General features: G+C 56.1%; 2 protein-coding genes across 4 annotated transcripts in view; one reads left to right on the top strand and one right to left on the bottom strand.

The window, feature by feature from the left end:
• Positions 1 to 298: 298 nt before the first annotated feature.
• Positions 299 to 19,990, top strand: Ccar2 (cell cycle and apoptosis regulator 2). Of its 3 annotated transcripts, none has more exons than XM_048330380.1 (21): positions 299 to 456; positions 1,276 to 1,373; positions 1,597 to 1,688; positions 2,754 to 2,845; positions 3,101 to 3,215; positions 3,371 to 3,500; positions 3,651 to 3,747; positions 13,552 to 13,671; positions 14,648 to 14,870; positions 14,952 to 15,065; positions 15,352 to 15,515; positions 15,876 to 16,047; positions 16,129 to 16,359; positions 16,458 to 16,652; positions 17,170 to 17,314; positions 17,432 to 17,514; positions 18,020 to 18,166; positions 18,289 to 18,400; positions 18,483 to 18,671; positions 18,768 to 18,973; positions 19,189 to 19,990. In XM_048330380.1, exons 2-21 carry the CDS (start codon positions 1,316 to 1,318, stop codon positions 19,231 to 19,233), a joined length of 2,730 nt encoding a protein of 909 aa, XP_048186337.1. In that variant the 5' UTR covers positions 299 to 456; positions 1,276 to 1,315; the 3' UTR covers positions 19,234 to 19,990. The 3 variants fall into 3 exon arrangements, with proteins under 3 accessions (XP_048186337.1, XP_048186336.1, XP_048186335.1); XM_048330379.1 differs by having other exon boundaries at positions 16,458 to 16,694; positions 17,435 to 17,514; XM_048330378.1 differs by having other exon boundaries at positions 16,458 to 16,694; positions 19,189 to 19,989.
• Positions 19,991 to 20,507: 517 nt separating this feature from the next.
• The window catches only part of Bin3 (bridging integrator 3), a 31,544-nt gene continuing 29,541 nt past the window's right edge, over positions 20,508 to 22,510 (bottom strand). Inside the window, exon 9 of the mRNA XM_048330381.1 lies at positions 20,508 to 21,632. Within this exon, the coding sequence (XP_048186338.1) occupies positions 21,486 to 21,632 (147 nt within the window). The 3' untranslated portion in view covers positions 20,508 to 21,485. The remainder of the gene's footprint in view (positions 21,633 to 22,510) is intronic.

The following is a 22,510-nucleotide window of genomic DNA, read 5'->3' as shown; positions in this document are numbered from 1 at the left end:
ACCCTCCTCCAGCCGGGGGGAGCGGCCCCGAGGGCTCGCAGGGGTGCGGCGGGAGCGGGCGCGGCGGGACCCTCGGATTGGGGTTGTGTGTGCAGGGGGGGGGCGCTCCGCCTGCAGCCCACTCCCGGCCGGGAACCAATGCTCGGCGGCGGCCCGCTTTCCGGGGGGGACGCGTAAGCCGGGGACACCCGCGGAGCGCAGGCCGGACGCGAGCAGGCGCACTTCCGCTCCCGGTGGCCGCGGGGTGGCTGGCGGGCCCGGGGTGGGGGGGGGCCGGGGGGGGGGGAAAGGGAAGGGAGATGTCGGCGGAGCCGAGGGAGGGACCATATCCGGGAGAGTGGCAGCTTCCGACCAGTGGTCGCGCTTCCGGAGAGGCGTTTCCGGTGGTGGCGGCAGCCGCGGCTGTGGTGGTTCCGGGTGTCTTTGTCCCCCCGGTGTCGCGGCCCTGGCCCGCAGGTGCGTGGGGGGGCTGCCCGTCACCCCTCTGCCTTCTCGCCTGGTCCCCCCGGTCGAGGTGCCGCGGGGGCCCGGCGAGGAAGATGCACGGGCCGCGGCGGGGGCCGAGCCCCTCCGGACCTCGGGCTCCGTCTCCCTGGCAACGGCCTGGTCCCCGGGGGCGGGCGGGCGGGCGGGCGGGAGGAGGAGGAGGAGAAAGGCGCGCCTGGCTCCCGCCCGGTGGCCGGCGCCGGAGGCCGGCGGGCGGGCGGGCGGGCGGGGCCGGGGAGGGGGGCCGCGGCGCGCCGGCCGCTCGGTCCCGGCCGGGCCCCTGCGCGGAGCGGTGAGCCGGGCTCCCCGGGGGAGACGGCCCGCGCCTCCCCGCCCGCCCCTCCATGTTGTCGGGCGCTGCGCGGAGCGTCCCGGTGGAGGCTTCCGAATGAATGGAGGTCGTCCGAGCTCCCTCCGGCCCCGCTCCCTCGCCGCCCCGCCACCCGCCCTGCGGAGGGTGGCTGCTAAGTTTTGCGGGAGACGCGGGGTGTGAGCGAGTCCCCGTCGGTCACCATGGGGTGGTGTGGCCCGGGGCGAGTCTTAGCTCCGTTTTCCTTTTCTGCCGAACACCCACCGCCACTGCCAGGCTGTTGTGAGGGAAAACGGAAGTAATGTCAATTTCCTGTTTCATTTCTCCCTCTCTGGCTTCTGAACCGTTCACCTTTCTGTTCGTGCTCAGCACCCACTTCCCTTTAGAGCCCTGCTTCCTTAAGAAAGCCTCCACCTGGCTGGAGAGGTGAATGAAAATCTTCCATACGAACTGCTAACGTATTTCTGTCTTGATTGAAGGCTTTTCCCCCCACGAGGCTGAAAGCGGACAGCATTCCCGATGTCCCAGTTTAAGCGCCAACGGATCAACCCGCTTCCCGGGGGCCGCAACTTCTCAGGTGATCACGCTTCTCCTTATGTACTGGGAAATAAGTGCTCTGGAGTGAAGTCTCCAGAAACACGGCTCTAGACGTTTCCCTGGTGGAGAGCAGTTTGCGGCTGATGTGCACCTGTTCCTTAGGAGATGACATGAAGCCCCGAAGAGGGTTTTGCCCCATCCTCCGGCTGCCTTAGAGCTTAATGTGGCAGGTGCAGTTTCTGTAGATTTCTCTGTCCTCATAGGCACAAACTCTACATCTCTTCTGGGCCCTCCTCCTGGTTTGCTTACTCCTCCTATGGCTACAGACCTGTCCCAAAATGCCAGACACCTTCAGGTAGGTTGGCATCCTCTGGTGAGTTTTCCCCTTGGCACTACACTGGCATGTTTGGCACACATTTGTAGTCTTAGTAGTCAGCGCCTTGGACTCCTGGTGGGCCCGTATGGTAGTGGCTGGATACCCTCAGGCTGGGGAGACTTAATTTCTGACTCCAGGGGGACCTTTGGGTGCATTTTGGGATTAAAGAACTGGAGACAACACTTGTGAGCCAAGAATCATTGGCCTATGCTCCCTCATTATAGGTTGTGCCCACGCTGTGCTTCCTTCTGTGTGAATCTTGATGCTCTGAGCTGGGGCTCTTTGGATAGAGTTAAGGTCCTGGTGGCAGGATGTAATTTTTTTCTTTTTGGCCAGTTCTGGGGCTTGAACTCAGGGCCTGAGCACTGTCTCTGGCTTCTTTTTGCCCAAGGCTAGCACTCTACCACTTGAGCCACAACACCATTTCTGGCTTTTTGTATATATGTGGTGCTGAAGAAGCAAACCCAGGGCTTCATGCGTGCTAGGCAGGCACTCTGCCACTAGGCCATGTTCCCAGCCCGGGTTGTCATTTTGTTCAGATTACTCCCCATTATGTTTTAAAAATTATTTTACTTTTATTACTTATTTATTTATTTACTTATTGTGCCAGTCCTGGGTCTTGAACTCAGGTCCTAGGCACTCCCCCTGAGCTTTTTTGGTTGTAGTTCAAGTTTGGTACTCCACCACTTGAGCCATAGCTCCACTCTTGGTAGTTAATTGGAGATAAGAGTCTTGTGAACTTTTTTTGTCTGGGCTGGCTTCAAGCTGTGATCTCCAGATCTCAGCTTCCTGAGTAGCTAGGATTATAGCAAAAGCCACAGGTGCCCAGTTTATTTTTTATTGTTTTAAGTAGTTGTACAAAGGGGTTTCAGTTCAATAAGTCAAACTATGAGTACAATGCATTTTGATCAATGTCACTCTGTCTTTCTCTTCCATCTTTCCCAATCCCATCCCTACCCTCAAGTTATATAGTTCAACTTATTACAGTATGTACATTGAATCTGTGCTACCTATTGCTCTTAACCTTGCCCTCTTCTCTTGCAGGGTGGAGAGAAGCAGCGGGTCTTCACTGGCATTGTTACCAGCTTGCATGACTACTTTGGGGTGGTAGATGAAGAAGTCTTTTTTCAGCTAAGGTCAGCTTGAGACTAGACCCTGTGGGACATGCTTCTGGGCTCAGTTTTGTCTCCCTGTGGGTGGGGCAGCCCCCCCCCCCCGCCAAAGTCACCCCCTCTCTCTAAAGTCATTGTTTTGCTGTGTCTCTAAAGTCAGTGTTTTGCTGTGTTCGCTCAGGGTTTGGGAAGTCTTGATGGGAAGGGCCTCAGGGGCAGTCAGGGTGGCTTGTTGAGGGAACCTCTCCTGATGGAGCCTCCTGGTTTGTGTGCTCGCAGCGTGGTGAAGGGCCGACTGCCCCAGCTGGGTGAGAAGGTGCTTGTGAAGGCCGCGTACAACCCCGGCCAGGCAGTGCCCTGGAATGCCGTGAAGGTGCAAACGCTCTCCAACCAGGTATTAACCTGTCATTGGGAAGGTGGGGGGCTGAGGGGGGCAGGGGTTCAGTGACCTGGCCAAGAACCTTACTTTTGTCCTGGAGGTGGGACTGTACCCACAAGGATGAATGTGTCAACTGGGATTCCCTGAATTCCTTGGCTTCTGTCTCCCAGCCCTTACTGAAGTCCCCAGCACCTCCTCTTCTGCATGTGGCAGCTCTGGGCCAGAAGCAAGGAATCCTGGGAGCTCAGCCCCAGTTGATCTTCCAGCCTCACCGGATCCCCCCACTTTTCCCTCAGAAGCGTGAGTGTACATCAGGGTGTGGTTGTATGGGGCGCTCGGGATGAATGGGTTTGTGATGCCCGGGGTGCCGCTGTCAGGACCGAAGTGGGTCCTTGGCGCCATGGAAGAAAGGGAGCGCACGTGGAGCTACTGGCCATTTCCCCTCTGCAGCTCTGAGTCTCTTCCAAACATCCCACACCCTTCACTTGAGCCACTTGAACAGATTTCCAGCGCGGGGCCCTCATGGACGACTGGACCAGGGCCGAAGGTAAGAGGATGGTCACACGGGACATGTCTGATTACGTTTCTCTTTAGGAGCAGGGTTTCCTCCTCCCCCCCCCCCCCCCCCGCCCACCGCCTTTCTTTTTTTGCCACCTGTTGATGCTAGCATTCACTTTGTGCAGTTAGAGCCTAGTCCCTTTTCTCTCAGACAGATTGAAATGTGCATGAAGTATCGGGACTTCCTGTACTGGCTCGGCAGAGAAGAGATTTGATAGAGTTTTATATTAAAATAGTTATTTTTACTTATACTGGGATTTGAACTCAGGGTGTTACCTTGGCTCAGTTTGTTTGGCTCCTTGGCTTACTTCCTTGGCTTGTTAGTGGTCTGCCATTTGAGCCCCCGTTCCAGCCCACTGTTTTTGTTGGTCTTGTGGGCTTTTCTGCCCAGGCTGGCGTTTTGAACTGCGGTCCTCCTGACTAGCTTGGATTATAGGTGTGAGCCACCATCACCCCGCTGTTTCTTTACTTTTTTTTTTTTTTTTATTTGCAGTTAGTAGTAGGGTTTGAACTCAGAGCCTCACACAAAAATGCTACCACTTGAGCCACTCTTTTTTTTGCTTTCCTTATTTATTTTTGCCAGTTCTGGGGCTTGAACTCAGGGCCTGAGCACTGTCCCTGGCTTCTTTTTGCTCAAGGCTAGCACTCTGCCACTTGAGCCACAGCGCCACTTCCAGCCTTTTCTGTTTATGTGGTGCTGAGGAATCGAACCCAGGGGTTCATGCATGTTAGGTAAGCACTCTACCACTAAGCCACATGCCCAGCCCTGCTTTCCTTATTGGAGAACAGGATGTCACATGTTTGTCCTCTTATTTACTCATCCACAGAGCTTCTATGTCAGGTTCACCACACCCAGCTTTACTGGCTGAGACGTGGTTCTCACTAACTTTTTGTCTGGGTGACCCTCCTGGTCTCTGCCTCTTGAGCAGCTGGATTATAGGCAGTCTCGATAAAATTCATATTTTAACATGCCACATTGAAAGACTTAGTGAGATCTTGTTTTTTTTTCCTGTTTGTTTTCCTTTTCTGGTTTTGTGGCTTGACCTCAAGCCTGGTAATCTTGCTTGACTTGTGTGCTGGTGGGTAGTACTCTACCACTTGAGCCATGTCTCCAGCCTGGCTTTTTGCTGTTATTTGGAGATGGAGATTCTCAGACTTTTATGCCTGAGCTGTCTTTGAACCTCCATCCCCTGACTTAATAGCTGGTATTACTAGTGTGAGCCACTGAGTATCCAGCTGAGAAACATTTAAAATATGCAATTACCCTTTATTTTTAGTCCCTAGGATTGAGTTACACGAATTGTTGTGTGATAATAGTAGTGTGTTAAAAAAAAATGAAGCATTTGAGATATATAGCAAGTTTAGAATATGCTTCTTTGTATACACCATTTCCAGAGGTGTGGCATTACAATGTCTATGTCTCCTCTGCCCAGAAATCTGTCTTTGTCCCTTGAGCGTGCAGATAGTGTTCTTGGCCTTGTGTGGAGTAGTAAGCACAGTTGGTTTCATGATCCTTTGTCACGTGTGAACATTGGAGCATGCTGCCTGTGCCTTCGCAGGGTTACAGGTCCCTTTTCTTGCCTATTGTTCCGGAGATACTTTGCCTTTGAAAAAAAAAAAAAAAAGAAACTGAGATTTGCACTCAGGGCTTTGTCTGAACTTCGTTTATCTTAGGCTTCCTGCTGTTGGATCACAGGTGTGCATCGTTGAGTTTACCTTCCCTCCAGAAATGGAGTCTTGTGGACTTTTCTGCGTAGGCTGGTCTGGAGCAGCAGTGCTACCAATCTGAGCCTCCTCCGTAACTTAGGATGCTAGGGGTGTGGCACTGTGCCTAGTTATGGGTTAAGAGGCGTTGGAGGGACTTTTCTGCCCAGGCTGGCCTTCAGATCTCAGCTTTCCAAGCAGCTAGGATTATAGGTGTGAGCTATTGGTGTGGGGACTGCTCTCTCTGCTCCGGCTCAAGTGCTCACTTCTTTCTCTCTTATTATCCTCTCATCGCCTTCTCCCCCGACCCTCGGCCTGCAGGTTTTGTCGGGGTGAGACGTGGGGATGTCTCCGTCCTGGCGGGCGCGCGACCCGCGTGGTAATGTGACCGCTATCCTACTCTGGAAGCAACGGACATAGACCACGGGTTAGCCTCTGAGAGCGAACTAACTTTATTGAGAGAGGGGCAAGGGTAGATGATCGGGGGAAAGGGGGTTGGCCAGGATTCCCATAGGCCACGAGCTGTCAGGTGACCTCCAAGGGGCTGGTCACTTGACCTCCAAGGGGCTATGTCACTTGACCTCCAAGGGGCTATGTCACTTGACCTCCAAGGCGGGGCTGGCTGCCAGCTAGGTCGGGGGTCTCTTATCGGACCGGTTTCTCCAGATTCCAATGTAGGGAGGATGGAAAGGCCGCATTCCCCAGCTGGGGGAGGTGCCTCAGGCCCCTTCCATCTAGGGGGGAAGATGGACCCCAACATCTGCCTCTTTTATATTTTTTTTTTTTCGAACAGCAGGAGGCGCCCTACTCGAGAGCGCGCCATGTCTTAGGTTGCCCCCCCCCAAGGGGAGTCTTACCCGTCTTGGGCTAACGCCCTAGCTCTTCAGGCTGACCTTCCTGCCGGGCTGGCGGGCCCGATGAGAGGCCTTGGGGAGAGTAGGATTGGCACTCGAAAGAGAGCCTGATAATTTTTTTTTTCCGGTGCCGGCGGACCTTACTGAGCAGCAGGGCCTAGGGTTCGAGTGACGAGCCTCCTGGGGTTCTTATATGGCTAAAAGGCTAAAGGCCACTTGGTACCTAGACAGCTCTGGCCCATCGCTTACAACAAGAGACTCAATGTAAATATAAGGTAAATGGGAGCATAAAGCAGACATAAGCATGAGCAATCGTAATACAAGGCAAATGCAAACATGAGCAACTGTAACACATGAGCAATTGTAACACATGAGTAATTACAACAAGGCACAAGGCAATGGAGTGTCTCTTATCGGGGTCAGTCCACGGAAAACAGGAATTCTGGTCCAGTCTGGTGTCGCTCGAGGTAGCACAGGTGGCTCTTCCTTCCCCCGCTGGTGAGGTAGAGGGGCAGGTTCAGGTCCTGGTGATGTGGCAGCCAGGATGCTGGTAACTTAACAACTGAGGTTAGTAAAACACTTCATAATAAACATTGCAGCAAGGTGCCAATACCTTACTTATTATAAACATTTATAATAAAACATTAAAGTGTCCAAGTCCTTTAGCTCCTATTTCCCTCCAATGGGGACCCCTGAGATAAGCAGCAAAGGGGGGAGCGAAAGAGAGGGACAACCGTGCAAAATTTCCCTTTGGTCCTTGTGCAAGGCTGTGGGTCAGGCTGCCACAGCAAACGGTACTCCAAAGGGCGTCAGGCAGGGTCCAGGGAAGAAACAGGGCCGACACTGGGTCCAGGTCCATCGCTGGTGCAGGCAGGCTTTCCCGTTTCTCCTTAGAAAATTCCACCTCGGTCTTTGCTTTCCTGAGAGGAAACAAGGGGAGACATCCCTCAAGGGCAGGTGCCCTTGGGTGGTCATTCTGTTGGACAATATTTTACATCTCTAGCTGGTATCCAGATTGGATTCGGTTCCCCAGTAGGGAAGACGCAGGCGAATCCCCTTCCTGCACTGATAATTGGGTCGGGTCCACGCCACGCCCCTGTCAGAGAATCCTTCCACCGGGCCTCCACTTTTAAGTAGGGTGTTTGGCTTGACCAGTGTCTCTGGAAAGCTGACAGAGGTTGGTCCTTAGAGAAATTTAAAATATTCAATGTAAACATCGCTGTCCTCAGCTGGTCCTGGGGGCTTCCCCCCCCTTTTTGTTTTAATAATTGATCCTTCAGGGTCCTATTATGCCTCTCAATTATGGCTTGACCCTTTGGGTTATAAGGTATTCCAGTGGTATGTTTAATATTCCACATTTGGAAAAATGCCTGTAAAGGCTTACTGGTGAAACAAGGTCCATTATCTGTTTTAACCTGTAAAGGCAGTCCTAGGATAGCAAAACATTGTAAGAAGTGGCTTTCAGCATGCCGTGCTCTTTCACCGGTATGCAGAGAGGCCCAACATGCACCGGAGCAGGTGTCAATAGACATAAATATATATTTTAGCCTTCCAAAGGGGGCGTAATGGGTCACATCAGTTTGCCAAATTAAGTTGGGTCTTAAACCTCTTGAATTTACACCTGGAGATTGTAAGGGAGGGACTTGCACGAAAGGCATACATGATTTGCAAGTCCTTATAATCTTTTTTAAGTCTTTTATAGGAATTGAAGGAAATCTCTGATGTAACCCTCTCCAATTTAAGTGAGTACGCTCATGAAGCCCTTTGGCCATTTGGAGGTTTTGAGGTTGTACAATGGCTAGAGCTATGATGGTTCCATCCGTGGCCAGCTGGTCGGCCCTACGATTACCTTGTGCCAGGTCCCCAGGCAGTCCTTGGTGTCCACGAAGGTGCTGTAAAAAAATAGGCTCACTCCGCTCTTTTAACAGAGACCTGACTTGGATCATCAGAGGAGTGATTGGGTTTCCATCCAACTTGATATGTGAACATACCAGGTTGGGTAGCAAGTTAACCACATATAGACTATCAGAGAACAAGTTCATTGGCTGTTTAACATGGGTCAGTGCCAAGGCGACTGCATACAGCTCTTTAAACTGTGCAGAGCCAGTGACGGCTTCAAAGTAATGGGTGTTATCTTTCCCACCGGCAGGGGGCGAGGCGGAGCGCACCACTACGGCAGAGCCGGCTCGCCCACCATCTGTAAAGACATTGGCAGCCTTGACAAGAGGCTTGGTAGAGAAAAGCACAGGGGGTGTCCATTGTAGCCTGGAAAATGAGGTCACCCATCTTGAAGTGCCATAGTGGCAATCTATCTTACCCATAAAGCCCTCCAGGGCACTAGCCACACGTGAATTATTTCTCCTGACCCATTCAAAATCTGACAACCGGTAGGGAATAGTTAGCACGTCAGGATCTCTTCCATAATGTCTCAGGGAAGTATCCCTGCCCTTAATTACCAAGTCAGCTAGCTGGTCCAGCTGGGAATAAACTCTGGGAGCTCCTCCCACTGATGCGTGCACCCACTGAAGGGGCTCGCCTGATTGCGTGATTGCAGCTGAAGAGAGTTCGGATCCAGGGAGGATCCAAAGGCAAAGTGGGCTCTTAGGCTTGTAGCGTGCCAGCTGTGCCTTATTTAAGGCCAATTGGATTTTCTGGAAGGCTGTTTGGAGTGATGGAGTTATTGTAATAACATCAGTGGGCGCTTTGCCCTTCAAAGAGTCATGGAGTGGTAACAGCTCCTCTGTAGGCAGTTGAAGCCAGGATCTTAGCCAATTAATTTCACCTAACAGTCTTTGCATCTCCACCAGAGTATAAGTTGCCTGGAAGGATAACTGGGGCTTGAGTGGGCATACAGAGTCTAGTTTAAGCTCTGCCCCCAAGATCTTGAAGGGGTATACTTTCTGAACCTTGTCACTGGCTATATGCAGCCCTCCTCTTTGAAGGAGTGTTTGGGCCTTGCTATAGGCCAAATCTAGCACATGGGCGTCTGCTGATCCAATAATAATGTTGTCCAATTAAATGCATATGGTCCGATCTGCTCCTGTATCAATTAAGAATCGGAACTTTTTTCCAAATATCATGATTACTGTCTCTGGCAATAGGGACTGCCCAGCAAGGGGCTTTAGGCTGTTTATTGCCTTGGTTGGTGGGAAATCTTAAAGCCAGGCTGTAAAGTTGATATTTTGTCCAGGACGCGTTCGGCCTGCCTCTCTCAAGAACCATCCTCCTGCACTCATGAAAATCTGTAGCTTCAAGGCCTCTGAATTTAAAAGTGGCCAGGCCGGTCTTTTTTTTTTTTTTTTTTGCTGCGGGGCACCGCCGCCGCAGAAAAGCGGCTCAGGGCTGCCGAAATCTGCATATGTATAGAGTCAAGCTGAGCCTCACATGGGGGAGGGGTAGCAAGCCTGCGGCTGCTCTGCTCATCTCCTGTCTGCCTTGGATTCCTGGGTACCGAACGAGATTTGGTCCCAGGGCTTTTTGGAGTAGGCATCGGGGCCCACTCCAGATCAAAATTAACTCCGGCTTCCTTCTCCTGAATCCAGGGACTCCCCGCCCGGGTCCCAAGAGAGGCAAGCCTTGAGAGTCTTAATGGCTCGCAGTGGGAGTTTTCCCCATTGTGCTGTTTGTAATTCCCGCTCTAGTCGGTCCCAAGTTTCCCATGAGAGTGGGTTGGTTCCAGTTAGCCACGGGACCCTGTGGGTCAATTCCTCCCAAATTTGTATGGCGCAGGGCTCTGAGATATTAATCCCCGCATTTTGGAGGGTGAACTTTAGGATCTTAGGGGGCGAATTGTTTCGCCGACTCTGGACTTGTCCCATCCTCTTACCTGGGGTGGGAGGATCGCGCGTCTCAGGATTTCCAACCTGTTTCCGTCAGGGCCGGTCGGGAGCCGGGCTTTCTTGCGTGGATTCGTGCAAACCACGTGGGGCGCCACTCTGTGGGGACTGCTCTCTCTGCTCCGGCTCAAGTGCTCACTTCTTTCTCTCTTATTATCCTCTCATCGCCTTCTCCCCCGACCCTCGGCCTGCAGGTTTTGTCGGGGTGAGACGTGGGGATGTCTCCGTCCTGGCGGGCGCGCGACCCGCGTGGTAATGTGACCGCTATCCTACTCTGGAAGCAACGGACATAGACCACGGGTTAGCCTCTGAGAGCGAACTAACTTTATTGAGAGAGGGGCAAGGGTAGATGATCGGGGGAAAGGGGGTTGGCCAGGATTCCCATAGGCCACGAGCTGTCAGGTGACCTCCAAGGGGCTGGTCACTTGACCTCCAAGGGGCTATGTCACTTGACCTCCAAGGGGCTATGTCACTTGACCTCCAAGGCGGGGCTGGCTGCCAGCTAGGTCGGGGGTCTCTTATCGGACCGGTTTCTCCAGATTCCAATGTAGGGAGGATGGAAAGGCCGCATTCCCCAGCTGGGGGAGGTGCCTCAGGCCCCTTCCATCTAGGGGGGAAGATGGACCCCAACATCTGGGGCATTGCTGGCTTTGCTTACCTGTTTGTAATGAAAAATTTGAATGTATACCAAGCAAAACAGGAAGATAGGATGAACCTTCACACTTACACACTAACCATCCTTTTTTGTTTTGGTGCTGCTCCTGGGGCTTGAACTCAGGGTCTGGGCACTGTCCTTGAGCTCTTTTGCTCAAAGCTAGTGCTCTGCCACTTGAGCCACAGCTCCTAATTCTGTCTTTTTGCTGGTTAACTAGTTAACAGTCCCTTAGACTTTTCCTGCTCCGGCTGGCTTAGAACTTAAATCCCTGGATCTCAGCCTCCAGAGTAGCAGGATTACTGACCGGTGTGAGCCGCTGGTGCCCGGCCGCCATTAACCAGCCTTAGCAACTATTTGCCCTTCTTTTTTTCATCTCAATCTACTCAGTTTCCCCTACCTTTTTATTTTTATTTTTATTTTTTTTGTCCTAGGGCTTGAACCCAGGCTGAGTTATTTTACTCAAGGCTAGTGCTCTACCATTTGAGTCACAGCTCCACTTCTAGCTTTTTGCTGCTTAATTAGAGATAAGAGTTTCACAGATTTTCCTGTCCAGGCTGGCTGTGATCCTCGCATCTCATTGACCTGAGTAGCTGGGATTACAGGTGTGAGCCACTGGCACCCAGCTTGAATTTTTTTTTCTTTAAGGTTAAAAACACTGTAGGTTAAGCCAGGTACTCAGGCTCGGTGCTTCGGTGGCAGCTCGTGGAAAGAAGGGGTCACTCCAGGGAGGGAGGTGCTCCCACCCTTTGGGAGCGAGAGTAGGCAGAGCAGGAAGAATAGTAGCAGGAATGTAGACACTCAGAGGAATTTGTTCCAGGGACGTGGGTACACTGCTGTTCTGTGTGGAAGCCAAGCTTTATCTTGATTCCCTGGCTTTGGGATGTGGGGAACAATGTCATCATTGAACTCCTGCTGAGTTCGGAGGTCTTCACCCAGGCTGTGCTTGTGTTACTGACTTGTCTTCCACCCGCTCTGCCTTAAGACAGTGAGGGTGAAAGCTGTGGCTGGCCAGTCCCCAGTTCCTGGGGTGGGGTGGGACACAGGTCTAGCTGTGGATGGCATTTATCCACCCACAGCTTGCTTCAGACCTAGTGAGTCTAATGATGAAAGTGTCTGCTTCCATTGGAGATGTGACAACAGAAGTTGCTTTTAGGAAATGGAGATGTTCACGAACAGGGAAGTGACCCAGGTGAATAAAGGGCAAAAGTCTCAGGTTAAATGCAACCAGCTTAGCTACTCAGTGGAAAAGACCCAGGCAGCTAAGAAGGAAGAACACAAACCTGACGTGTAGCCAGCTGTTTCCTAGGCACCGAGAACTGCCCATTAGTTTCTCTGGTGACATGGGGGATTTTTCCCTTTATCTATCTATCTATCTATCGATCTATCTTACTATGAATGAATCTAAAGCTTTTTTCTCCTCTATTCTTTCTTCATACAACCCTTTCTAATGAAAAGTTATTACAGAAACATATAAAGTAGTATCATAAGTGATAAGTGATTTTAAAGACACATTTTTTATAATAAAGCATAGTTCTCTTCAACATCCTGTTAAATAGAAAGGTATTTCAGAACTTTAGGTTGGGTGCTGCTCAGACCTTGCTACTCACTCAGGAGGTAGAAATCAGGGGAATCATGGCTCTAGGACAGCTTGGACAAGAAATTCAAGATCCAGATGCCAGTGGCTCATGCTTGTAGTCCTAGCGACTGAGGAAGCTGAGATCCGAGGATCATAGTTCAAAGACAGCCTGTGCAGACAAATCCATGAGACTCTTACATCCAGTTAATGAGTGAAAGCTGCAAATGGAGGTATGGATCATGTGGTAGAGTACTAGCCATGAACAAAAAAGCTAAGTGAGAGTTTGAGGCCCTGAATTCAAGCCCCACTACCAAGACACATAAAAAATGTTTGAGACCTCATCTCAGTGTGTGACTCAACCAGCTGTGCTGAAAGAATAAATTGGAGAGTCATGGTCCAGGCCAGCCTGGGCAGAAACGTGAGACCCTATTCGAAAGATAACTAGTAGAGCAATATTGTGATGGAGCTTAGGTGGTAGAGCTCCTTCCTAACAAGAACAAGGTTCCGAGTTCAAACTCTAGTATCATCAGAAACAAAAAGAACCTTAAGAATTTTTTTGTTCTAATGATCTTTCTAGTTTCAATTTATTTAGTTTTTTGTTGGTTATGGGGCTTGAACTCAAGGCCTGGGTGCTATCCCTGAGCTCTTTAGCTCAAGATTAGCATTCTACCACTTTGAGCCACAGTACCACTTGTTCTTCAGGTGCTTATTTGGAGATAAGAGTCTCATGCCTTTCCTACTTGGGCTAGGTTTGAACTGTGATCTTCAGATCTCAGCCTCCTGAGTAGCTAGGACTATGCACATATTTTTCAATTTGAATCAAAGTTCCACGTTTCATAAATTCCTAAATGTTTTTTCTGTATTGTAGCATGAGCTTTACGATTGTCTTAGTGGCTGCATGGTAGTTGTACTTACTGTAAAAATTGGGTTGTTGCTGGCTGTGTATGTGCTTTTCTTTATAGTGCTTGCTATATTCCCACTCTATACACCTCTTTCTTTTTTTGCCAGTTCTGGGCCTTGAACCCAAGGCTTGGAACATGCTAGGCAAGCTCTTCCTCTGAGCTGTTTTTTAACTGTTGGGCATTAAGCTCTTTCTTTCTAGAGGAGGGTGTGTTGAGTGTATTTGTAACGATGTTGTTTCTTACTTCTGGTGATGAATCACTTCTAGCGATGACTACGACTCCAAGAAACGCAAGCAGCGGGCTTGGGGAGAGCCTTGGGGTGCTAAGAAGCCCAGGCACGACCTGCCTCCATACCGGGTCCGCCTCACCCCCTATTCTGTGGACAGGTGAGTGGCGGCGGCGGAGGGGGTTCTGAAAGCCTTTTCCAAAACCAGCCCACAAAAACTACTGTTCTCCACCCTGCCTTTTCACTCATCATAGCTAAGTTCTTTGTCTCAGTATTAATATTTGTTAGCAGTTTGTTTTCTTTTTTAAACAACTACACACGGTGTTGTTAAGTGGAGGAACCATCATTTAGTTGTCTGTGTGCAATCTAGTTATGGTAAATACCGTAGTAGACATTCTTGTCCGTCCACATAGGTGTGCCTGTGCCCTTGGACTGGAGTAGCTGGCTCTCACGGCTGGCTCTCAGCGTGGACAGCTGATGCCGGTCCTCTCAGAGGCTGTGCACTCTCTCCAGCAGAGCTTGAAAACCTTGCTCCTTAGGCCCTTGCCCATGTACTTCTAAGTGACACTAAACATATTTCCAGGGGTTTTTAAGTCTTCTATATTTCTTTTAACTGTGAATTGAACGGTGTTACTGATTTCCAAGTTCCTTTGTGTGAACACCATGATCATTTTTCTGTCGTCCTGTATTAGAATGCTTTTGCCCTCTCCTGGTTTGTCTTTTGTTACAGGGAGGGTTTTTGTTTTTTTCTTCCCAGTACTGGGGCTTGAATTTGTGCTGTTCATTAGGTTTTCCACTCAAACTTGGCACTCTGTCACTTGAACCACAGCTCCACTCCTGCCTTTTTGGTGGTTAATTGGAGATAATGGTAATAGATTTTTCTGCTTGGGCTGGCTTTGAACTGCTGTCCCCAGATCCAGCCTCCCCAGTAGCTAAGGTGACAGGCATGAGCCCCCCATGCCCGGCAGCACAGGGAGGTTTATATCAAGTGGTCGGGTATGATCATCGGGTATCTGTGATGGAGTGCTTTACCGAGAAAGGTCTTATTTCCCAAACTGGCAAACGAAGCGTCCATTTTGCTAGTGTCACCCCTTTGTCTTGTTTGCTGAGTCTCCGCTCTCCTGCTGTTCCTCCAGCCCCGTGTGTGACTTCCTCGAGCTCCAGCGCCGTTACCGCAGCCTTCTGGTTCCCTCGGGCTTTCTGTCCGTGCACCTGAGCTGGCTGTCGGCCTTCCCTCTGAGCCAGCCCTTCTCCCTCCACCACCCCAGCCGGATCCAGGTCTCTTCAGAGAAGGAGGCAGCCCCAGACCCCGGCGCTGAGCCTAGCTCCGCGGGCAGCGACCCCACTTACAGCTCCAAGGTGGGTGGGCCGGGCTCCCGTCGCCGGCCCCGTCGCCTTGTGGGTGCAGCAGGTGTCTGAGCGCCCCGTGCCTCCGCGCAGGTCCTGCTGCTCTCCTCCCCGGGCTTGGAGGAGCTGTACCGCTGCTGCATGCTCTTTGTGGACGACATGGCCGAGCCAAAGGAGGCGCCCGAGCACCCCCTGAAGCAGCTCAAGGTAAGCGCCGGCTGCCGGAGGCAGGATCCGCTCGCTGGTGGCCAGAGCGGCCCTGTTTCTTAGTAGCTGGGCTGCTGCCCGTGAACACGTGGGAGCGATACTTCCTACTGACTTACTCAGGAAAGCACAGCGGAGCCATGTCCCCCTCCGCAGAGTCCGGTGGCGGGCGTGTGTCGCGGCCAGAGCCCTGTGGTGGCGGGCCCCCTCCACTGCCCCCCGTGGCCGTTCTTGCTGTGGGGAACACAGGCAATATGGCTCTTCTCTTGTCGTCCGAATCTCTCTGCAGTTTTTGCTGGGCCGCAAGGAGGAAGAGGCAGTGCTGGTCGGGGGGGAGTGGTCTCCTTCTCTGGATGGCCTCGACCCCCAGGCTGACCCCCAGGTGCTGGTGCGCACAGCCATCCGCTGTGTGCAAGCCCAGACCGGCATTGACTTGAGCACCTGCACCAAGTGGTGAGTGGCCTTCCCTGCGTGGCCAGCTCGCGGTGGGGGTTCAGGAGGCGTGGCCGGCACCTGTCCTCCGAGCCCCGCCCCGTGAGAGCTCGTGCCTCCCCCTTCCTCAGCTGGCTGGCTTGTGGGGGGCCGAGTGCCGGTGGCTCCCCTGCCTGCCTCGGTCTACCCCGTCGCGGTCTGCGTACCGAGTCTCCCTCTGCCTCGCCTGCCTCGCGGCCCTGGCGCGTCGCTTCGTGTTGGCCTTGTCACGGCTTGGCATGCAGCGGGTGCTCGTGGAGTGCCGACTCCCTGCGGACACGCGTCTCCGAGGGCCTTCTCGCCGTGGCCAGGGCTCAGCACTCCTTTTGTCCTGTTGAGCAGGTGGCGCTTTGCAGAGTTCCAGTACCTGCAGCCGGGGCCGCCGCGGAGGCTGCATACGGTGGTGATCTACCTGCCCGACATCTGGACCATCATGCCCACCCTGGAGGAGTGGGAAGCCCAGTGCCAGCAGAAGGCCGCCGAGGCGGAGCCCGCCCCCCAGGACGCGCCCGGGGTAAGGCAGAGCTTTAGGAGAGCACGGGCAGCGGGCGCCCTGGCCCCGGGAGCGAGGCTCACCGCGTGGCTCTCACCACAGGAAGCAGAGGCTGCGGACCCGGCTTCCGACGCGGCGGAACAAGCTGCGGACACTTCTAAACGGAACGCCGAGACGCCGGAGGCCGCCGCCCAGCCGGAAGCGGACACTGAGCTCCCAGAAGCCCCTCCGCCGCCTCTAGAACCCGCTGTCCTGGCACAGCCTGGCTGTGTAAACCTGTCACTCCACGCGCTCGTGGAGGATCGGAGGCCAAAAGAAAGGATCTCTTTTGAGGCAGGTGGAGGCGCCTCCAAGAGGCGGCGAGCGGCGGGCGGCGGGCGGCGCACGGCCCCGAGCCGGCTCCTCACCGGCCGCTGCGGCCTCCGCAACAGGTGCTGGTGCTGGCCGAGCTGTTCCTGGAGATGCTGCAGAGGGATTTTGGCTATAGAATCTATAAGATGCTGTTGAGCCTTCCTGAGAAGGCTGTGCCCCCCCCGGAAACTGAGAAGGAGGAGGCCGCCAAGGAAGACGCGGTCAAAGAGGAGGAGGCCGCCAAAGAAGAGGTGGCCAAGGAGTCCAAGGATGAGGTACACAATGAGGGCACAGCGGCTGAGTCAGACACCCCGCTGGTGAGTACCGTCGTCGAGGGGCCGTCCCGGGGCCCGCGCGTAGTCCTGTGCTGCGCCCCGAGTCCTCGCGTGTGCCAGGCACAAGCGTTGTCTGCATCCCGTCCCACCGGTCGCCTCCACTGCCTGCTCCCGGGAGAGGCACGTCCCGAGCCTGGCCCCGTGAGCCTGGCCGCGGGGCGGGCGGGGCCCAGGGATGCGGCAGAGTGCCCGGAAGGTGCCAGCGTGGGGATGCCCGTGGGTTGGCTGGGCAGATTCCGAGCCAGTCCTAAAACATGAGTCTGCTTCTTGTCTCCGTGCTCTGAAGCAGACTGCGATTGGCGGCTGGGGGGAGTGTCCAGATGTGCCGGGCGTGCTCTGCACTCTGCCAGTGGGTCACGTAGTGCCTGGCACACAGCTGGTCCTCGGGTGCCGTTGTGACTGTGACCGTGGCAGTCGTGTGTGCCCCACTCCTCACCTCAGCGCCACTTATTCCTAGAAGGAGGACGGGCTTGTGCCCAAACCCCCCTCCTCCGTGGGCGAGGAGGAGGAGAAGCCACGGGCCGAGGCGGCGGAGGACCTCTGCGAGATGGCCCTGGATGCGGACTTGCTGCTCCTGAGGGATGACGGGGAGGAAGAGTTCGGTGTGTCTGGTGGGGGTGGGGTGGGAAGGAGGCTTCCGGGACCGCCCTCGGGGTTTGGCTGTGGGGAAGTGTGAGCCACACGCTCCCAGATCCCCATTTAGCTTGGGATTTCTACAGCAGGAACCAAGTTGGAGGACTCAGAGGTTCGGTCTGTGGCCTCAAACCAGTCAGAGATGGAATTCTCCTCCCTTCAGGACATGGTGAGCGCTCTTCTTGCTCACCTCGTGTAGGGAAGAGGCCCGGGGGGACTTCCTCCTGGAGAGGGGATTCTTCCTCCACGAGAGACCACGTGTGGCCCTTTATTTCTTGTATTGACCCTGGGGCTTGAGTGCAGCGCAGTGTGGCGTAGTCCTGGGGCTTTTGTGCTCAGGGCTAGCTCTCTACCACTTTGAGCCACAGTGCCACTTCGGGTTTTCTGGTGGTTCATTGGTGATGAATCTCATGGACTTTCCTGCCCAGGCTGGCTTTGAACCGTGATCCTTAGGTCTCAGCCTCCTGGGTAACTAGATCACAGGCATGGGCCCTGTATGGACACCTGGCCCAATTGTGACTCGACCGATGAGAACATGTGTGTGGGGGTGGATGGAAGAGGGGGTTCTCACATGGGAACACGGGGTCTCAGGTGTGAGCTGCCAGCCCACCTGCGTTGTGGGCACGTAGCGCTCAAAACTGTCTGCAAAGCCAGCTCATGTGCTTCCTTGGCAGCCAAAGGAGCTGGACCCCTCGGCCGTGCTCCCCTTGGACTGCCTGCTGGCTTTCGTGTTCTTTGACGCCAACTGGTGTGGCTACCTGCACCGGCGAGACTTGGAGCGGGTCCTCCTCACGCTGGGGCTCCGGCTCAGTGCCGAGCAGGTACCTCCTCCTCCTCCTCCTCCTGCCCACTGGCCTTTCGGGGTGTTCTCGACGCGGGCACAGCCTGCTGTGCCTTTGGTCTTTGCACCTCCTGACCAGTGGGTGTTGGGGGTCCCCTGTAGGCCAAGCAGCTGGTCAGCAGGGTGGTGACGCAGAACATTTGCCAGTACCGGAGCCTGCAGTACAGCCGCCCCGAGGTGCTGGACGGAGGGCTTCCCGAGGACGTGCTCTTTGGTGAGCGCTGGGCTCCGTGGCCCGTGGGGCCCAGGGCCTTGGAGGCTGCTGCCCCTGAGCATCCTCTCCTGACCCCTTCTAGGAAACCTGGACCTGCTGCCCCCTGCCGGGAAGAGTGCCAAGCCAGGCGCTGCCGCCATGGAGCAGAAAGGCCTGGTGCCCCACAATGGCAGCCTGATCAACGTGGGGAGCCTGCTGCAGCGCGCGGAGCAGCAGGACAGCAGCCGCCTCTACCTGGAGAACAAGATCCACACACTGGAGCTGAAGCTGGGTGAGTGGCCCGCGGCGTGGGGCGGAGGCCCCTCGAGAGGCGCCAGGCCCGGGGCGCCGCGGTGATCTTGGCGCTCTGCCCTCCCCTGCCTTGCAGAGGAGAGCTACCACCGCTTCTCAGCCACGGAAGTGACGAATAAGACACTGGCAGCGGAGATGCAGGAGCTGCGGGCCCGGCTGGCGGAGACGGAGGAGACGGCTCGGGTGGCGGAGAAGCAGAAGAGCCAGCTTCAGCGGCTGCTGCAGGACTTCCGGCGGCGCCTGACCCCGCTGCAGCTCGAGATGCAGCGCATGGTGGAAAAGGTGAGGCTCCCGGAGCCGCAGCAGTGAGCGGCCGCGGGGAGAGCGGCCGCGGGGCAGGGCTGCAGGCTGCCCTTGTTGCCCTGCCTCGGCGGCTGCCGCCTGCCCCGTCCCCTCGTCTCTTGGAGGCAGCCGGCGGCAGGGGCTTGCCGCGCCGAGGCTCTGGCAGGGGAGGGGAGTTGTCCTCAGATGGCCTCATGTCTGTCGTCTGCTCCTAGGCTGACAGCTGGGTAGAGAAGGAGGAGCCGGCGCCGAGCAACTGAGGGGCTTCGCCCAGGAGCAGCCGTCCTGAGAGGTCAGCGATGGAGCCTGATGACATTAGAGCCCCTTTGGTACCGGAAAGTGCTGGAGCGGGGCCGGGAGCCACAGGCAGGGGCGGCTGAGCCCCGGGCTCAGCCTCTGCAGGGGATGTCAAGCCATCGGGCAGGTCCATGCCATCTGAATGGACGCGAGAGGAACTCCGGTTCCAGCTACAACTAAATACAACATCTATCTGCACCCCTAGAATGTCATTTTGCCCTCAACCTTGGAATTCCTCCCAGGGCCCTCGTAGTCTTGTGCTGTCTCCTGTCCTCTTCCAGTTTAGAGTACGACGGGAGGAAAAGGCTTTTCAAGCCTGTGACAAGGGCTGATGCCAGGAAACCGAAGGAGCAGACATCTGGCAGGGGCTGAGAACGCCCTCCTCTGCTTGGCACGAATCCTGGAGGTCCCGGGCGCCGATTCCTGGGGCGGGCTCTGGAGGCCCCCGTGGGCACAGAGCCTGCGCTCGAAAGCTCTCAGTGTTGGGTCAAGGTGGCCGAAAGAAAGAACACTGCGATTCAGCCACCCCGGACTCGCCGGAAGAAACCAGCCCTCTGACCCCGGCTCCTGTGTTCAGAATGTGGTATTGGCTCTGGCCCAGCCTTTTTCCCTGTTCCCCATAATTCTCGCCTCTTTCCATAATCCGTGGTCTCGGTTTGACTTTGTACATAAAGTTGTTGGGTTTTTTTTTTTTGGCTTTTTGTTTTTTAAATAAACCAAAGTCAAAAAACAAACTGTGTCTTGGTCGCCCCCGCTTCAGCGTGTGCTGGCCCTGGGGCCACTGGAGGCACTCGGGGCTTCGCGGGGTCTGGGGAAACCACAGTGACCCCCCCCCAAGCCCCCCAGACTGCTCAGGGCCTGGGGAAATCAGTGACCCCCCCCAAGCTCCCCAGACTGCTCAGGGCCTGGGGAAATCACAGTGACCCCCCCGCCCCCCAGTCTGCTCAGGGCCTGGGGACACTGCAGTGACCCCTCCCCCCAGTCTGCTCAGGGCCTGGGGACACTGCAGTGACCCCTCCCCCCCAGTCTGCGCAGGGCCTGGGGACACTGCAGTGACCCCTCCCCCCCAGTCTGCTCAGGGCCTAGGGAAACTGCAGTGACCCCCTCCCCACCCCCCCCAGTCTGCTCAGGGCCTGGGGACACTGCAGTGACCCCTCCCCCCCAGTCTGCGCAGGGCCTGGGGACACTGCAGTGACCCCCCCCCCCCTAGCACAAGTACAGCACACCAGCAGGCAGATGTTTTTCTGGAAACTTTACTTGAAAAAATAAAATTCCAAATGCCCAGGTGAGCCACGCGCCCCACTGTTGTCCTCGGGGCTGGTGTGGCGCAGCACGGTTCCACGGAGTCCGTCCTCGGGGCTGGGGTGGGCGCAGCACGGTTCCACGGAGTCCGTCCTCGGGGCTGGGGTGGGCGCAGCACGGTTCCACGGAGTCCGTCCTCGGGGCTGGTGTGGCGCAGCACGGTTCCACGGAGCCTGTCCTCGGGGCTGGGGTGGCGCAGCACGGTTCCACGGAGTCCGTCCTCGGGGCTGGGGTGGGCGCAGCACGGTTCCACGGAGTCTGTCCTCGGGGCTGGTGTGGGCGCAGCACGGTTCCACGGAGCCTGTCCTCGGGGCTGGGGTGGGCGCAGCACGGTTCCACGGAGTCCGTCCTCGGGGCTGGTGTGGGCGCAGCACGGTTCCACGGAGTCCGTCCTCGGGGCTGGTGTGGGCGCAGCACGGTTCCACGGAGCCTGTCCTCGGGGCTGGGGTGGGCGCAGCACGGTTCCACGGAGTCCGTCCTCGGGGCTGGGGTGGGCGCAGCACGGTTCCACGGAGCCTGTCCTCGGGGCTGGGGTGGGCGCAGCACGGTTCCACGGAGTCCGTGACCCGCCTGGGTGGGGCTCAGCCGGCACCCAAGCTGGTGGGAGCAACCTGTCCCCCAGGGCCGCGTGGGCGCCTTGCCCGCGGTCGAGGGCCCGAGGGGCCGTGGACTCCCCTGCCGTGCCGTGGTGGGGGCAGCCCCGGCCCTGGGGAGGGCTGAGCCCATGGTGTGCTCTGGACGGTTCTGGAAGGAAAGCCCCGGGGAATCTCCTGCACCGCTGGCTTTGGGCTGGAGTCTGGCAGCCGGCTACCGCTGTCGCTGACCTGCTGCCGGCGGTGGGGCCAGGGCTGCGCCTCGTGCGGCCCGGGAGACGCCCTCGCGCTCCCAGCTTCCCCGACGGCGGGCCGCGAGCTCAGTCGTCCGCCACGATGGACAGGGCTCGCAGCTCGCTCAGCTTGGCCTCGTTCTCCCGTTCCCGCTGCTCGTCCGAGTGGCCTGGCTGCTCGAGCTGCTGGGTCAGGTCCCCGAAGATCTTGTGCATTTCCGAGTAGTACACCACCTGGCAGGACACGAGCGGGCCTGAGCCCACCTGCTCCGCCTGCCTCGACCCCATCGCCCGGACCCCGGCGGCCCAGCCCGGGATGTTCCCTGCACAGGGCTTTGAACCCCTGCTCCCGCCCCAACAGCTGGTGTGGCTGTGGGGGCTGTGCGTATGCATTTGGGGGTGTCAGGACAAATGTGGGGCAGCTCCAGGGCCTGGCTCAGGGCCACGGGCTCTTCCGGGGGCCTCGGCGGTGGGGTGGGGCTAGGGGGCCACAGGCGTCTCCCGAGAGGCCAGGGGACGGGGCAGTTCCCATCTCTTGACCAGTTAGTTGGAAGCCTGCAGGCTCCTTCCACCGTCAGAGCTGGGACTGCAGGCAGGTGCCTCGCGGCTGGGCTGGGAGGAGCTGCACCCAGCAGGGTTCTAGTAGGGGCAGAGCACTGTAAGGAGTGGGGGGAGTGTCCCCCACTCCGCACCCCAGCCGCCATGCCTGGTGAGTCACCAGGAATGCTCACTTCTCCAATGACTAATGGCAGTAGCAGCCGGGTGAGGAGGAGGTTGGCACAGAGGAGGCAGTAAACAACCCTGGCTACCCTGCTGCTTGGTTACAGGGCACCCCAAACCTCTTGACTAGTTCCAGCCCGGGCATCCTGCAGTTTCCACTCAGGAACTGGGAGGGCAACGCAGGAGGGGGTGGGGCAGCCAGGGAGAGCAAGCGAAGGCCAAGGCCTCCCAGCAGCCCGGGCCTCGGGAGCAAGGGTGGGAGAGGCCCCGCTCCCTCGGGACCCAGGGCTTGGGTCACTAGCAGCCCCACTCAGACTTCTTATTGCCAAATACCCAAGCGCATGGCTTCGGACGCCCTCCCCGATGCAGGCGGGGAGGTGGTTAAGCGCTTT

This window comes from Perognathus longimembris, chromosome 21 (genome assembly GCF_023159225.1).
Source record: "Perognathus longimembris pacificus isolate PPM17 chromosome 21, ASM2315922v1, whole genome shotgun sequence".
In the NCBI taxonomy this organism is placed as follows: Eukaryota; Metazoa; Chordata; class Mammalia; order Rodentia; family Heteromyidae; genus Perognathus; species Perognathus longimembris.
The sequence above is the reverse complement of the archived record's forward strand: the minus strand, read 5'-3'. Positions and strand labels throughout refer to the sequence as shown.

What these genes read in the sequence shown, in the direction of transcription:
- Ccar2 (XM_048330378.1), top strand. Translation starts at nt 1,316, where the DNA reads ATGTCCCAGTTTAAGCGCCAACGGATCAACCCGCTTCCCGGGGGCCGC. An exon ending in CGGGGGCCGCAACTTCTCAG is followed by an intron (nt 1,374 to 1,596) that starts GTGATCACGCTT and finishes CTGTCCTCATAG; the next exon opens with GCACAAACTCTACATCTCTT. An exon ending in CACACTGGAGCTGAAGCTGG is followed by an intron (nt 18,672 to 18,767) that starts GTGAGTGGCCCG and finishes CCTGCCTTGCAG; the next exon opens with AGGAGAGCTACCACCGCTTC.